We start from the raw sequence: 14,474 nt of genomic DNA, 5'->3' as shown, positions 1-14,474 counted from the left end.
TAAAGTGATTGAGAAGGTATGCATTTGTGTGTGTCGAAATAGCATTTCACACTCCCCCTTTTCCCCCTCATCCACTTAGAAGAAATGATGCCGCCCACTTCTGCAGTACTGGGAAGGTGCTCACTCTTTCACTTTGTCTCTCTCTTTTCTTTAATTATTGCCACAGTATTTTATGCCAAAGCAGAGCACAAAAATAGATTAAAAAAAAAAAAAAAACAATTAAGTACTTGAAATGCATGTCATACATTTGGTAAATAATTTCAAGGGCAGTAATGAAATTTTAATTACCCCGTAGAAAACATATTTTAATTAGCTAATTGAATGTGATGAAATGACTTTTGAGGATCTGGAACCAGATGCATAAAACTGTGTGTATAGGTACAAAGACAGATTATTGCATACACATCCTTGTTGTCAGTTATAAAGCTGTGTGTATGGAACTGGATGCACCAAAGCCTCATTCCTGTTATTGTAACATCATCAGACATCCGTTTGCATATCAACACTCTTGCCAGCACTCATTAGACCTGTCAATGGGAAGAACGGCAAAGAGGAAGGAGCGCCGTTTAACTGATTGTGTCTCACCGGTGGGGTTTTCAGCACCAGAGAAGCTGTCATTATGTACTGCCATGGCTATTTATAGCATCCACACCACTAATTGATCACACGTACCTGTAAACCGTCATCCGCAGTGATGTCTCAGTTAGCATCTTTCTAAAATGTCAGAACAATGATCAGTGATTCATTTATAGGGCACATATTGCAGCAGACTTTACAAAGTGCTTCACATTTCAAGATAAGATGGAAAGACCTTTAACAGGGAAATAATGGCTCCAGTGTAAACAGAGAGTCAGGGAAAGAGAAACAAAGTAAAATCCTCTGTGCAGTAACAAGAAGAAGAGTGCTACTTCTGCTGTTATTTGTGTAGGTGTGCTTGTTTCCATCATACATTAGCCTCTGCTTGTTTGCTGACATAATGCCACAAGGGTAAACCTGTTATCATAACATCGGCTACTGAGTGAGATACGATAAATGAATGGGGTCATGTGAGGACCTCCTGGCATTAACAGACGGACAGATTCCCGGTCGGCCAGGCAGACAGACGTCACTGTTTGGACAAGGATGATATCACCTCTGATGAGCATTACTGAGCTGAATGTACAGACAGGTGCACACAGTACGTCTGACTTTATGCTTCCCACTGAAATGAGTTAGTCTGTTGGATCAGACACAGACTGTAAAATCAAAAGTGAAGACATATATGAATACAGATGGCTGTTTTGGTAGATTAGCAAAATCTTAATCATCCCATGCTATACGGATATCATTACTGCTCTTATTTGGTGTTATTTGTAATCCTGTTTTTACAGAAACAATTCAGTGGTGTTGTTTTCTCTGTATTAGTGCTGAGGGCACGTTTACTCTGCGTATTTTACACTCAGAGGAATAGTTATACAAACATTTTGGTAAATTCATTAAATGGGAAATTCAGGATTTTAATGATCTTTATTTTTACAGCCTTGTGTAACACTCCACATCTGATTGCACTTACCAACATTCCCCCACCAAAGGGCTGACACATTTCCACATGCAATACGTTTCTCTAGGCGGAGGTTGACGCAGTAGATGAGGGTTTCAGCTTTTTACATATAAATGCAACCTGCCACAGCTTCCTGGTAAATAAAGCCCTCAGCCATTGAAGGCTTTTTCAGAAGAGGGCGGTTGTACGATCTGAATAGAGAGGGTGTGTGCCATTGCTTTAACAGTCGTTACAGGTGTGCCAACTCCAGCCAGTTGGATGAGGAGGAGGTTATGGAGCTCATGTGTAGCTTTGACAAGGAATCATGGACAAAAGACAGTGTTTGTTTGTTTGTTTTGGGAGGGGGGTTCTGATTGTGTTGTATATTCGTTCGAAGTTATGTGTTATGTGAATGATTGGTTTCTCTATAAAATGTTCTGTGTGGATTGGAAGTCATAAAAATCCTTTGCAAGAGCTAGAATTCAAATCCACATAATAAATATATGCTGTTGACGCCCCACACCAGGACTCTGCATTAATAATACGTACACAATAAAAGAATACATTTACTAGAGTTACTGGAAAAACGAGTCTGTATGAAGCTTCATTGTGTTCATTCTTGTTCACAAAATAATATTGTCAGATAAACCGAGATGATAAAAGGAGTTTGAGGGAAAATACGATCAAAGCTGGAGTTGAAGTCAGTGTCCGTTCACTTTCACATACACACACACTCATCTAAGATCCCCTCAGTAGCCTTTTGACCTTTTCTAATCCCTGGCTGTCCATGTAGATAAGACGTCCCCTCCCTACAACTGCTGAGCCCTGTCCCCTGTCCTCCTGCTGCTCTGTCCTTTCACTGAGCACTCAATGCAACCTAATCTGTCAATACAGTAAACTCTAGTACAATGATACCTTTCCCCCTGCAAGAGAGAGATTAGGACATACAGAAAGGACCCCTGCTCCTTTCATATCATTTGCCCTTGTTGGGTTTGTGTACAGATCAACAATGAAAGGGGACTTGAGGGTTGCAAACCATGTGGCCGGGAAGATAAAGACGTAAGAACAAACCGAGGATTTCGATCCATTCAAATTGACTTAATATTACAATTGTTTTATATTTTCTATGTGCGTATGTGTTTTTTTTTCTTAGTGCCTGGAAACGTTGACGAGCCGTCAGATGGACTTGCAGTTGTTCATCGCAGACGGCTGTAAGGAGGCTCTGCTGGAGGAGAAGAGACGTTTCTGCTTCCTGGTGGACAAACACTGCATGTTCTCCTACCAGTTCGCTTCCTTCCATGACAAGGTGCAAAACACTTACAGGAAAATAAATTCAACCTGTTCAAAACTCCAGCCAGAACAATTTATTCCAAAACCCACAATCTCAGGATTATCAATGAATCGTGTCACCATAGTGATGAAAATCTTCATGCAGTGTTTCTCCTGATTAATCGTGTTTTCTTGGAATATCTTTTCTTCTGTCCGTGCCTGCTGGACAGGCCAAAGACACTCTGATGGCAAAGCTGAACAGCTGGCAGGACCAGTGCAACGATGCCACCGACATGCCCGAGAGTGTCTTGTCGATGATCGAGGGGCTGCGCGCGCCCGTCTCCATCACACCTCTACCCAGTCCGTCCCCATCACGGCACAGCGTGGTATGATGGGTGCTACCTCAATTGTCCTCATATTCAATCAAGATAGCTTCTATTTACAAAATGTATTAAGTATGATGTGGCTTAATATTCACATGAATGTACCCCTTGTTATTTTGTGGCTATTACAAGACAGTAATAATTTAAATTGAATTGTTTAGATCTTCAAGTCCGCTGAATCTGGCACTTTTACTACATTGCAAATTCATGCATCCTGCTCAGTGTGCTTTCAAGTTTTATGTTAAGCTTTTGATGAGGCCACTACTACTGTCAACAGTTCGGTGTTGTGTTGGTGATTCAGTGTTATGTACTTAAACAGTCAAACATAAATGACAGCACTGGCCTTGCTAACATGCTAACGCTATCATTAATGTTGGCAGAACATGTCTGTTCCCCCGACGCCACCTCTGAAGGCTCAGACCAGTCCTCTGGCTAACATGTTCACCCAGGACAACAACACTTCCAGTATGACCACCACTCCCAACAACAGCGCAGGTATCATGGCATGCAGCGGCTGTGGTTTTCACGTGGTGCCTCCCTCTGTGCCATTGTGGCTTTAAGCTTGTGCTTTTCAAGACAGCGAGTGGAACTGTTTGTTCTTTCCTGACATGTGACTGGCCTTTGTCTCGCCTAGAACAACAGCATCTGCTTCACACGGATTTGGCTTTGGTGACACTTTTTTCTTGGCAGTTTTGCCGCCCTTTCATTGCTACAAAATGTATTGCAGGATGAAATGGTTGTATTAAATAAAGGTTAATTAACAATGATTGACAATCATTGCAACGTTTTGGTCCAAACTAAAATATCTGAACAGCCATTTAATGGGTTTCCATGAAATCTATAAAAGATATTCAAGATCGCGAGAGGATACATCCTGATGACTTGGACTTGTGAAATATCTTTATATTTATCCCATGGGGGTTTGTCCAGTACTTTGGTTTTTGACCAAATTCCTGCCAAACTAATGACATTCCCATCAGCCTCAGCTTTATATTGAGTGCTAATTAGCAGATGTTGGCAAACATTATGAGTTACGTTGTCAGCATGTTAGTGTGTTGATGTGGCCATTAATCTTAAAGCACGACTGTTCTCAGGTGATTCTTATTGTTGTTATTGATGTATTGTTGCTGCGACTCTTCATCCTTACCTTTCTTCCTTCCTCCCTCACAGATCACGGGAACAGTGAGGAGAACAGTCTGGCCAGGTCCGTATCTGTCGCGACGGGCCTCAACAACATAGTGAAGAGGCCACGTGTGCGCACCATCTTCCCCCACACCGCTGGCAACAACGGCACACTGCTCAGCTTTGACGAGGGAGACGTCATCGCCCTGCTCATCCCCGAGGAGAGAGACGGGTGGATGTACGGTGAACTGGAGAAGAATGGAAAGTGAGTCGAATCACACTTGTTGCATTTGTCTGGAACAGGAGTGTTACTGAGGACTACAATTTCCTAAATAATGGAAAGCATGTGCACACACTGCACTGTACAAGGGGACATGATTACGTGCTCTGCATGTATATGCACACGCTTACGATCAATATATACCTCTGCTACCTTGTAGTCTAATGACTATTAACGAGATTATACCTTCTCATGTATGAATTTACTATAATCACTTACTCATGACAGCCTTATCATCAATTGATTTAAACCCACTTGTCATGTCCCTCCGTTTGCCCATCAGTCAGGTGATTGAATGAGTTGGACTGCACTGTCCTAACTGGGCCGATGGTCCCTCACCTGATTGTTATGCTGAGCATGTATTCGAACGCACATAGCTCCAGGCTCGCCGAGTGCTGCCTGAGCTGGAACACTCATTGATAAGGAAATCAAAGTAAAGTATGGCCTGAGGGTGGGATGTACGATAGCAGACTGGAGTGAGGCAGAGAGAGAAGTTCAGAGTACCACCTGCTCTCCCACACAGACAGGCACCAACACAGCCTGCTCTCCCCGGGTCTCTGATGTCTGACTTTTTAAACAGGGATTTGATCTGAGGCCCTTGGAAGTGTGTTTTTGAATTTGAATCATTCATCGGGTTTGATCTTTATCACTACCAAGGGAAATTACCTGGCAAATTCATCCAAAAAACTGATCAAGGGCAGAAAGGAATCATTTCTGAGTTGCTTTCAAAAGTGTGGCTGCCGCAAAGCAAAACTTTGGTCTTGCTGCCTCACGGCTGCAAGCGAGACGAGCTCAAGTGCCTAAAGGCTTAAAAAGTGTATATCACCACGTTTATCAGGACACAGCATCTGACAAGATAGAGTTTGTGTCCCGGAGGAGGTTTGGCTTTGATGCATTTGGGTCTCTTGCTGGGTTTCTCCCTTTGTCTTACATCAGCTTTGATAGTGTAACGTGCCTGGCAGCACCTAGACTCAGATACGCACACCCACACACACACACACACACACACACACACACACGCTGCTGTTGGACTGAGCAATGAATGTCAGTATGACAGAGGTACATTTTTGCACTGATAATAAATAATACACTGCATTAACATTGACAAATAATGACATCTGGCATGTCATGCATATTATTATCATGGTCACTTTTCCATACTTTCCCGCCGTCTTATCATCGGGGCAGGCTTGTTAGAGGTTTGCTTGCCTGTCCAGAAAAAGTCCACAAGGGGAAGTGAACACTCTGAGTACTAGTGAGCTGTCCTTGATCAAGGTTTTCATTCGTGCTGGAAACAAACATATATTCTCAGTGTAAAATCCTTCCCTAAGTAAATAAAATCTATTATTAATGAGTGTGATTGAGTGAGGTGTATTTTCCAGTAGGAGCCTTTTTATCGTAGGTACATGAAAGAAACACCTACTCTCCAGTCCAATGTGCAAATATTAGCATTTATCCACGTGGAGGGGAAAGCTGACTGACTACATACTGATTAGGAACAACAGCACAATGACACACAGTCCTTGGTCTTTGCTTTTGCTGCAGACTAGCTGTCGTTCATTTTTCCTAAACCTGTTCGTTCTCATGTGAAATCATTTTAAATGTGCTTTCCTGTTGAAATAAACCATTTTTCATCAGATCAAGGTCAGTCGCCTTAACTTAATTTAATCGTTCAACGAGCTTCATCACGTTGTTCTCACTCTGTTTTTCAACTCTATAACGAAGTCGTTTATTTTGGTGTGTGTGTAGGCAGGAACAAATGGCTGCTTGAATTCCCATACTGAGGTCACTCGAAACCTCATGGTCTCCAGTCTGACTGAGACATTGACTCATTTAATAAACCAAAGATTCATTCAAGCTCCAAGCAAATACTCGGATGGTTTGAGAGAAGACCTTGAGCACAAGTCCTTGATTCAGTTAAGTGGCTGATTTCCTTTACACCGGAGAGAAGGTGGAGAATAAGATTTGCTGTTAGGGGAGACAAAATCCATCAAAATAAAGGCCATTTGAAATGGTAGTCTTTAATCCTTACCAATCAGAGGGATCCGTCCGTCCGCCTGTTCATCAGGATTTCTCTTCTAGGATGGATTCCAGCTTTTTGTTACCATAGTTACCATAGGCATGCATCCACACAGTATAACAATAGAGAGAAGTATAATACATGGTATTAATACAGGGTATCTGCAAGCCTGCCTGCTGCACAGGCAGTAATGTTGATGATTATAAAATGTTTTTGTAATATGTTGCAAGCACTGTCACTACTGTTAGCCACTAAGAAGCACATCCACCCATAATGAGCAAGTGTTGATTTTAGCAAGACTTAAATGAATATATGACATTTCATTGGTTAATCCATCCATACATTTTATCCCTGGGATCAGGTCACATCCATTCAATTCATCTGATCATTTAGAATTATTGTTACATACTGCTGGAAGGTGTTAAAAAAGGGGATGTAATTATAGCTAATTTTAGGCCCTGTTGTCCGTACTGGCTTCCCTCATACTTTCATATTTTGGCAGGTATAGCAGTGATTGTGGAAAACAGGCATTCTTTGTGGTATTAAAACGGTTTCAAAAATGCCATTTGGTGAACGCTGCAGGAAGCCTGTGAGCAACAGCAAGTGAGTGAGCTGAGGGCAGAGCAGAGGAGCTCGTCACTGATCATGAAGAGAAGCGTGCAGATTTCTGTGCAATGAGAGCCGGTGTGCAGGCTGGCAGGATAGAGCACAGATGTAATCATCCCTAACCTGGCTTCTCCCTCTTTGTCTGTGTCTGGCAGGAGGGGCTGGTTCCCTTCATCTTACTGCCGAGCACTGTCCGAACCTCTCGTGAATAACAACAGGTAAGGAGACTCCACGCTGCAGCTAACTCACACACACACCAGCAGGTTTCATGTTGCAGCCAGCTGTATTGTTGTATTAGTTACTCCTGTTAGTGAGAACCTTTCTAATCCTATGGGGGACTCTCCCGTTCCTCAACCTTTGATTCCTGTTGCTGCTGCAGTCACATTCTGCTTTCAGTCGCCTCAATCATTTTGCCGTGTGAAACCTTTGTGTTCAAAACGTTTTCATAGACCCTAGAAAGACTTTCGACTATCTCTTGCCCATATTTAAATATAACCCTTAAATCTGTGTAACTCAAATGAATCTGAAATTGAACTTTTCAGACAAGCTCAGCAAAAGAGAAAAGGGTGTGTGCTGATGAATAGATTCTGCTGCTGATGAGAGAGAGAAGGTTCAGAGAGTTGACTCCAACCTCTTCTTCAAAGAGACTAATCCCTGTCGGATTAATTTATTAGATCTTAATGTGCTGCACCTCCCACAGAGAGGCTGCCAGTCAACTGCTACAAGTCAGGGAAACAGAAAGTTTAAACTATAACCAGCGCTGGGGGACACAACAACACATATATTGTCCTTTTGTCCTTATGAGGACCCTCCTCAGAGTGTGTTTAGTCTGTATCCCATAACCTTAATTTTAACATCATGCCTATAAGACTAACATCAACTTTAAGATTAGCCTTAATCTAATTCTGTTTGTAACCCCAAACCCCAAGATACAGCCCGAACACAGAACACAGAACACAGAGACTCATGCAAATCCTGTAATTAGCTTGATTAAGTGGCCTTTTTCTTCCCTCTCCTCCATTCTTCCACTCTGTCTCATCCTGTCTTACCCCTCATATATCCATGCTCTATTTTTGTCTTTTTGTTTCAACCCCATCTCCTCATTTCTCACACCACCTCCCCTCCTCTTCCTCCCGCTCCTCTACAGTGTGTCTGCTGCTCCGTACCGCAGTAGGAGTGTGGTCAACCTCCACCACCAGGACACAGAGACAGACGAGGCGACCATGGTGCTCCCCCCAGCGGACTACTGCGACGCCCCGCAGCGCAACGGCATCAAGAACAACAGCTCGTCCACCAGCAACGTTGCCACAAATAACAACCACCAGCACTCTCCCACGCCCTCTGCGGCTTCCTCCTCGTCTGATAACAACACGGTCAGTCAGTGGACAGGTTTATGTACTTTCTTCTCACATTTGCCACTTTTTGCCAGAGTCTAAGCCACGTGTCAGATGTTCCACTAAGCCTAGTGCACTTAAGCCCTGCCTTTAAAATGATTGTTTGAAGAAACTTAATCAGCCCAGAACAGTTTGACGTACTGTCTTGTGCCAGACCTTCCTGCTGTGCTGGCACAGTCCTGCCATAGTGTCGTGGCAGGACTGGCAATGTGAGGCTACGACTTACCTGATACCTCCTGCAGCATGGCTACTGTACCCTCAGCTGTGCAGCCTTATCTTGACTGCTGATGACAGTACGTGTGTGTGGGTGGTGTCAGATGAGCTTTTTATGTCTGCCTTGGAAACCCGACCACATTCTGATACACTCTCAGTGTCAGCTAATGCATTCAATACAAAATCATTTATTGGGACTCGGGGATTGTACAACGCTTAGTTTGCTGTGGGTAATACATCTGTGGTGTGTTAATCTCATGAGATGCATGCTGATAATGCTTATTATGAGTATTTTCAGTCTCTTCTTGTACAAACAATACTGATTTAAGCTTATTTTTTCTTAATAGTAAGGTGGTTATAAATGTGTTTGGGGTAAAAAAAAAGAGTGTGTTCATCCTCATGTGGTTGTAGGAGATGAAGACACAGACTGAGCAGGCCACAGCTGTTGTTCGTCTTTGTTATAATAACCCCCAGTGTGCTGATAATGAGTCTCCTGGAGTCTTTTCTCCACTAAGAGACAGTAACACTGGGATGGGACAAGAACAGTCTGGGTCAGCCTGGCTGACTGAAGAACAGTGCACACACAGCACCCTCACCTAATCTGATGATGAATGAAGCTTTCTGTATCTCAGCAGCAGATATTCTTTAATTTGTCCATCCTCACAAATATTAACATAGAATTATTATATCATAATATTGGTTCTGCCAAGTTCTTTCTTTACGAATGTTCCTGCTTTTGCATACCATGCAAAGCATCAGCCAAAGTTGTGGTTTTCCTCTGCAAAAGCTTTTGTTGTTCCTCTGCGCTTGATAAATGTAAATGTGTTGTGGTAGCCCAGGGTTAAAAGCACCTGCTCCGTCTGCACGATCACATAAACACCTCCTGCACAGCAACACACTGACACTGCTGTTCTTGTCTCATACAGCACTGAGACCTTGTCTCCAGTCAAGTTAATCACATTTACGAACAGTAGAGACTGATACACTGTACGTGCCACTGAGTTGCATTCATTTCCTGAAGTTCCATATGGACTGAAATGAACACACTGGATAATAAGGTCAAGGTGCTGTTTTGCAAGTCAAATCAAGTCGCATGTTTTAAACTTTCTCGTAAACGCTATCTAAGTCATGCACTGGATATATAATATACTTCATAAAATGTATTATACCATGATGTCTGTGAATATTCTTCTATTCTGATTGGCTGCGGCTTGTCCATTAAGTCCTGATAATGGACACCTGCTAAGTAGCTCAAGTGAAAATATCTCTTCATTGTTCTAAATTGATGCACAGCCTGTATCGAAAACGAGTAACAAGCTAAACAAGCTAACATCTAATTACAACATGTAACCTGTTTGGAGACTATGGCACCTTTGATGGCTGGGGTACAGCTGAAGAAAGAGAAATTGAAAAGAAAATGGAGAATTAATTCAAAAGTCAAAAGGTCTTTCAGTGCCTCATCCTCTGGATACCACAGGATGGACACTGCAACACACAATCTGCAGGAAGTCGACTGCCCCTCTGAACTCACTCACACGTCACAGCTGAACTGAGGGGTTGTGAGCCGAGCAGAGTAGAAATATCTCCTGTTGCCAAGTCGTATCTGAGGTTTCTCCTGACCAGTGTTTCCTTTGCATAAGAGCTTTATGGGACGCTAATGTTCGTTCCAGGTATTAGTCAACCCTCAGGTGTTACCATGGAAACTGAGTTATGACTCGTGGAAAACTTTTGATTTTGATTGCAAAACGCATGAAAATATATATTAATGGTCTCATTTTTTTTTGTCTTTGTCGAGTGACCGTGATATAAGGTGCAGGTGTCCATAATCAGGAAATAATGTCATTTCTCATCACCTCATCAGGCGTTATCCCTTACCTGTTGCAGCTTTGCAACCTTACTGTATACATGGAAGGCATCAAAGAGACACACACTCACTCACACACACACACACACTCACACACACAAACTTACTGAGGTTACTTTATGGAAATTACATAGTTTCCTGGAGATTTACCCAAACCTTAACCACTGACCCAAAAACCAGCTGTTTTCCTACTGGGTACGCTGCATATGTGTCCCCAAAAGTAGCCTAAGTTGTGCATATAACTTAGGCTACACACACACACACACACACACACACACACACACACAGCCAGTCTGGCTATTCTGGTGGGTTTTGATGTTTGACCCAGTTAGAGGTTCAGTGGTTAGATGGTAAATGGAGATACTTTTCTCTTTCTTGCCTTTACAGTATTCATTATTTACCAGTCATTTGGGCCACAGGCAGACATACAGTAGCAGAGCCAGTGATTACCATGCTTTTTGTGTGTGTGTGACTTGGCGTCATGGTGGAATTCCACTCAGGGTGAACCTGATACCCACCTTCCCTCTTTGTTGCTCTCCTCATTCTTCCAGTTTCTGTCGTCATCATTTGTTTATCTCCACCCCGACACACTCCTCATTAAATGCATACCTCTCTTTGTCCCTCCCTCTATTTACAGCATAAAGAAGGGTCACTTCCAGGGGAGTCTATCCTCCATTCATTCTGAGTGACTCACAAACCCCGGCTTTAAATCTGCTCTTAACACACACACACACACACACACACACACACACACACACACACACACACACACACGCACACACGCACACATAGCTCCCAGAATAGACTTCTGTGTGGGAAAAAGTTCTCCAATGCTACAGTAGACTATAATATTCTGGTTTATGTTCAGCTCAGGGTGTGAGTGGGTGGCAGAGGTTGTGTGTTGGGTTAGTTAGCGACTTGTGGCTGCAACATTAACAAACATTATTGTCAGTGTGCTGCAGCAATTTTTGTGATTTTCTTCTTATGGTTTTCTTTTTGCTTTTTTTATTAGATGATAATTCTGCCTGTGCTCTAAATCGATGTAGACATTAAGCCAAAAGCAGAACACCTGTAATGTCCTACTACTGTTTCCAAATACATCCATATTTTCACTTTTTGGTGTCATCAGCAAAGCCTTTTTTCAGTGTTACAGGTTGTTCCAGAGAGGGAAAGGTGAAGGGAGGGGAGGAGGGGCAGAGCAAACAGGAGGGCCGGGGGAGGAGGGCTTACCCTGGAATGCACTGTCACCATGAGAAAAAAATGCACCCTCACTGGTTTGGTGCTTTGTGTTGAGGAAAAGATAACAACTCACAGGAATGAATATGCTTAGAGGATGGAGAGTGACCGAAAGAGAAAGAGATGTGGGAGATTGAGATCTACAGAGTAAGTTAAAGGGGCAGAGACGGTTTGGACCTGCAGGCTGCGTGTCGGTGTGAATGAAAGAGAAAATACTTGTGAGTGCCGATCATCCGCTGATCAAGTTAAAGGGCACAACAGACAGAAGTGAAAACCAGCTTGGTTCCCTGTCTGAGCTGTGAATCAGCACGTTGACTGAACAAGCACATATTAAACTGCAATCAGAAGAAGAGAGACACTGAATGCTGTTTGAAGAACACATTAGAACTGTTCGTGTGCTTTTTTTTTCCAGCCACAGCTGTTGCTACGTGATTTGTAATCCAAACATCTGTAGGAGGAGGACAGATGTGAAACTGTATAGGTCCTGTGGGAAATACCAGTGGTCACAATGAGGACTGGGCCAAGACTCATCTGTCACTCTATACACTTCTGACCTCTAGTGGAATATCTGCAGTACTGCAGGTTGATGCATGGATGACTGTGCCCAGATCAACAATCGATCTTCCACACTTGTGCTAAAAAAAAAAACACTTTAAAAAGCAGCGACTGTCCAAAAATCACTCCCTAATTTAGTCATTCAGGGCTCCCTGAATGAGACACTATTACACTTTTGACTACGATTAACTCGAGTTTTATTGAAGTTGGGCAGTAAAACAGTCCAAACACAGACAGTAAGTGCATTTCTTCTGATGTTTTTCAAAGGAAGACGGATATTTTTTCTAGCGCCGGTAGAAGAGGAAACTCCACACTCAGCTGATGTGATTGCGTGTCTTTGTGCCTGTATGCCAGATGGTCTTTTATCTTTCCATTGGTAATTTAATTGAGGATAGATTTTAGGGTGTAATTGCTGTATTTGTCTATATTAGGCTTAAATCTGAAAAGAGAGAAAAAAGGGAGACCATTTATTGGCCTTTTAAAGTTGTTTAACTGTTAAAAAAATGGCTGCGCATTTCACATCACGTCACTAACTGAGACTCATTATGAGAACTTTACTTGAATTTCCAGAAGATCCAGATTCCACACACTGTCCCATGATATGAGACAGCACGCTGGCTTTCCCCCACCAATCCATTCATCCAGTGTGTCCAATCCCTCAGCAGCCTAGTGTGTGTGTGTGTGTGTGTGTGTGTGTGTGTGTGTGTGTGTGTGTGTGTGTGTGTGTGTGTGTGTGTGTGTGTGTGTGTGTGTGTGTGTGTGTGTGTGTGTGTGTGTGTGTGTGTGTGTCTAATGTAAATGCATCTGGGTGTGACTGGGGTACTCATTCTGTGTCGTGTGTCACAGTTATGTACTGTGCAACAAATTGTGTCATAGTCAATCTGTGTTTCCCCCACAGACAGTCCAGCCTAATGGCGTCTCCAGACCTCCGCCTGCTTACCTTGCGTAAGTCACACAAGAGCATGAACGAGATGATCTGCCTTCCTCTCGCTCAGACACACTCATCACTCATCTCTGCTGCATTTTTCCACAGGGGAGGGAACCCATTTGCCACAGTCAGGCTACGTCCAACCGTCACCAACGACCGCTCTGCTCCGGTCATCTGATCTATCCAAGTTTCCACACACGCTTCATTCCCACAACCCCTTCTCGAACTTCCTGTGTCACCCCGGGATGCGCAGCTCTGACCTGCCTTTACTGTCCTCCTGGTCTGGGTGGAACCAGACAGAACCTGGTCAGTGCTGAGGGAAATCTGGGATCTGGGATCCTCTCATCGCTGCAATCACTCATACGGAAGTATTTTAGGACCATTTTATTTTCCAGAACAGATGCTCATATATTTAAGATATATATATTTCCCATGTCTGTTTTTGTCCCTCTGTTTGTGGTGGCGATATTTAAATGACCACAGTCTTACCCGCACTTGACAAACGGATGAATAAAAATGGTCAAAGCAAATACTGCGATGTATTTGTATCGTTGATGTCGCTTGCTCATCGTCCAAATGACTGTTAGAAATCTTTTCTGTTGCCATAGGACAGTAAAAGAATGTACTGTAGGGGACCTCCCTACCAAAATGTTGCACCTCAGCGTCGATACTAAAATGAGGAGAGATGCATCCAAAAAGGCACACAAGTGTTCTTTAAGTCCATCCTGTAGATACATTTGTACATCAGATGATATAAATATTGTCCTTTGCCATCTAACTTAACTTTTTGTAGAGCTAGACGATCGTGGACAGGACTTCTGCCTTAATGTATACATACCTACTGTAAAATATCATGTACCTGTTGCATTCTTCAGATTGTGAACATGAGTCGTGACAATCGCCTCATCCTCACATGACAGTTTAATCATTACACGGCATTTGAAGACCACAGCGTGTACTCCTGTTTCACTCTTTGGCCCACATTACACCCATAAAAGTATGTGCTGTAAGAAAAATAAAGACTTATTTCTTCAGCTTGCTGTTTACTTTGTCGTCACGCTCAGCTGGAACGTTCATCATCATGT

General features: G+C 43.0%; 1 protein-coding gene across 2 annotated transcripts in view; it reads left to right on the top strand.

Moving 5' to 3' along the window:
* LOC139342912 (BAR/IMD domain-containing adapter protein 2-like 1) overlaps positions 1 to 14,423 on the top strand; it is a 30,202-nt gene extending 15,779 nt beyond the window's left edge. For both annotated transcript variants that reach the window (XM_070980210.1, XM_070980211.1), the window contains 8 exons: positions 2,673 to 2,825; positions 3,019 to 3,174; positions 3,552 to 3,666; positions 4,342 to 4,558; positions 7,355 to 7,417; positions 8,347 to 8,572; positions 13,360 to 13,406; positions 13,495 to 14,423. In XM_070980210.1, coding sequence (XP_070836311.1) covers positions 2,673 to 2,825; positions 3,019 to 3,174; positions 3,552 to 3,666; positions 4,342 to 4,558; positions 7,355 to 7,417; positions 8,347 to 8,572; positions 13,360 to 13,406; positions 13,495 to 13,567 — 1,050 coding nt within the window. In that variant the 3' untranslated portion in view covers positions 13,568 to 14,423. The remainder of the gene's footprint in view (positions 1 to 2,672; positions 2,826 to 3,018; positions 3,175 to 3,551; positions 3,667 to 4,341; positions 4,559 to 7,354; positions 7,418 to 8,346; positions 8,573 to 13,359; positions 13,407 to 13,494) is intronic.
* Positions 14,424 to 14,474: the final 51 nt, after the last annotated feature.

The sequence above is a fragment of the Chaetodon trifascialis genome, chromosome 15, assembly GCF_039877785.1.
Source record: "Chaetodon trifascialis isolate fChaTrf1 chromosome 15, fChaTrf1.hap1, whole genome shotgun sequence".
Taxonomy (NCBI): Eukaryota; Metazoa; Chordata; class Actinopteri; order Chaetodontiformes; family Chaetodontidae; genus Chaetodon; species Chaetodon trifascialis.
Note: the sequence above shows the minus strand (reverse complement) of the source record. Positions and strands in the feature narration are given on the sequence as shown.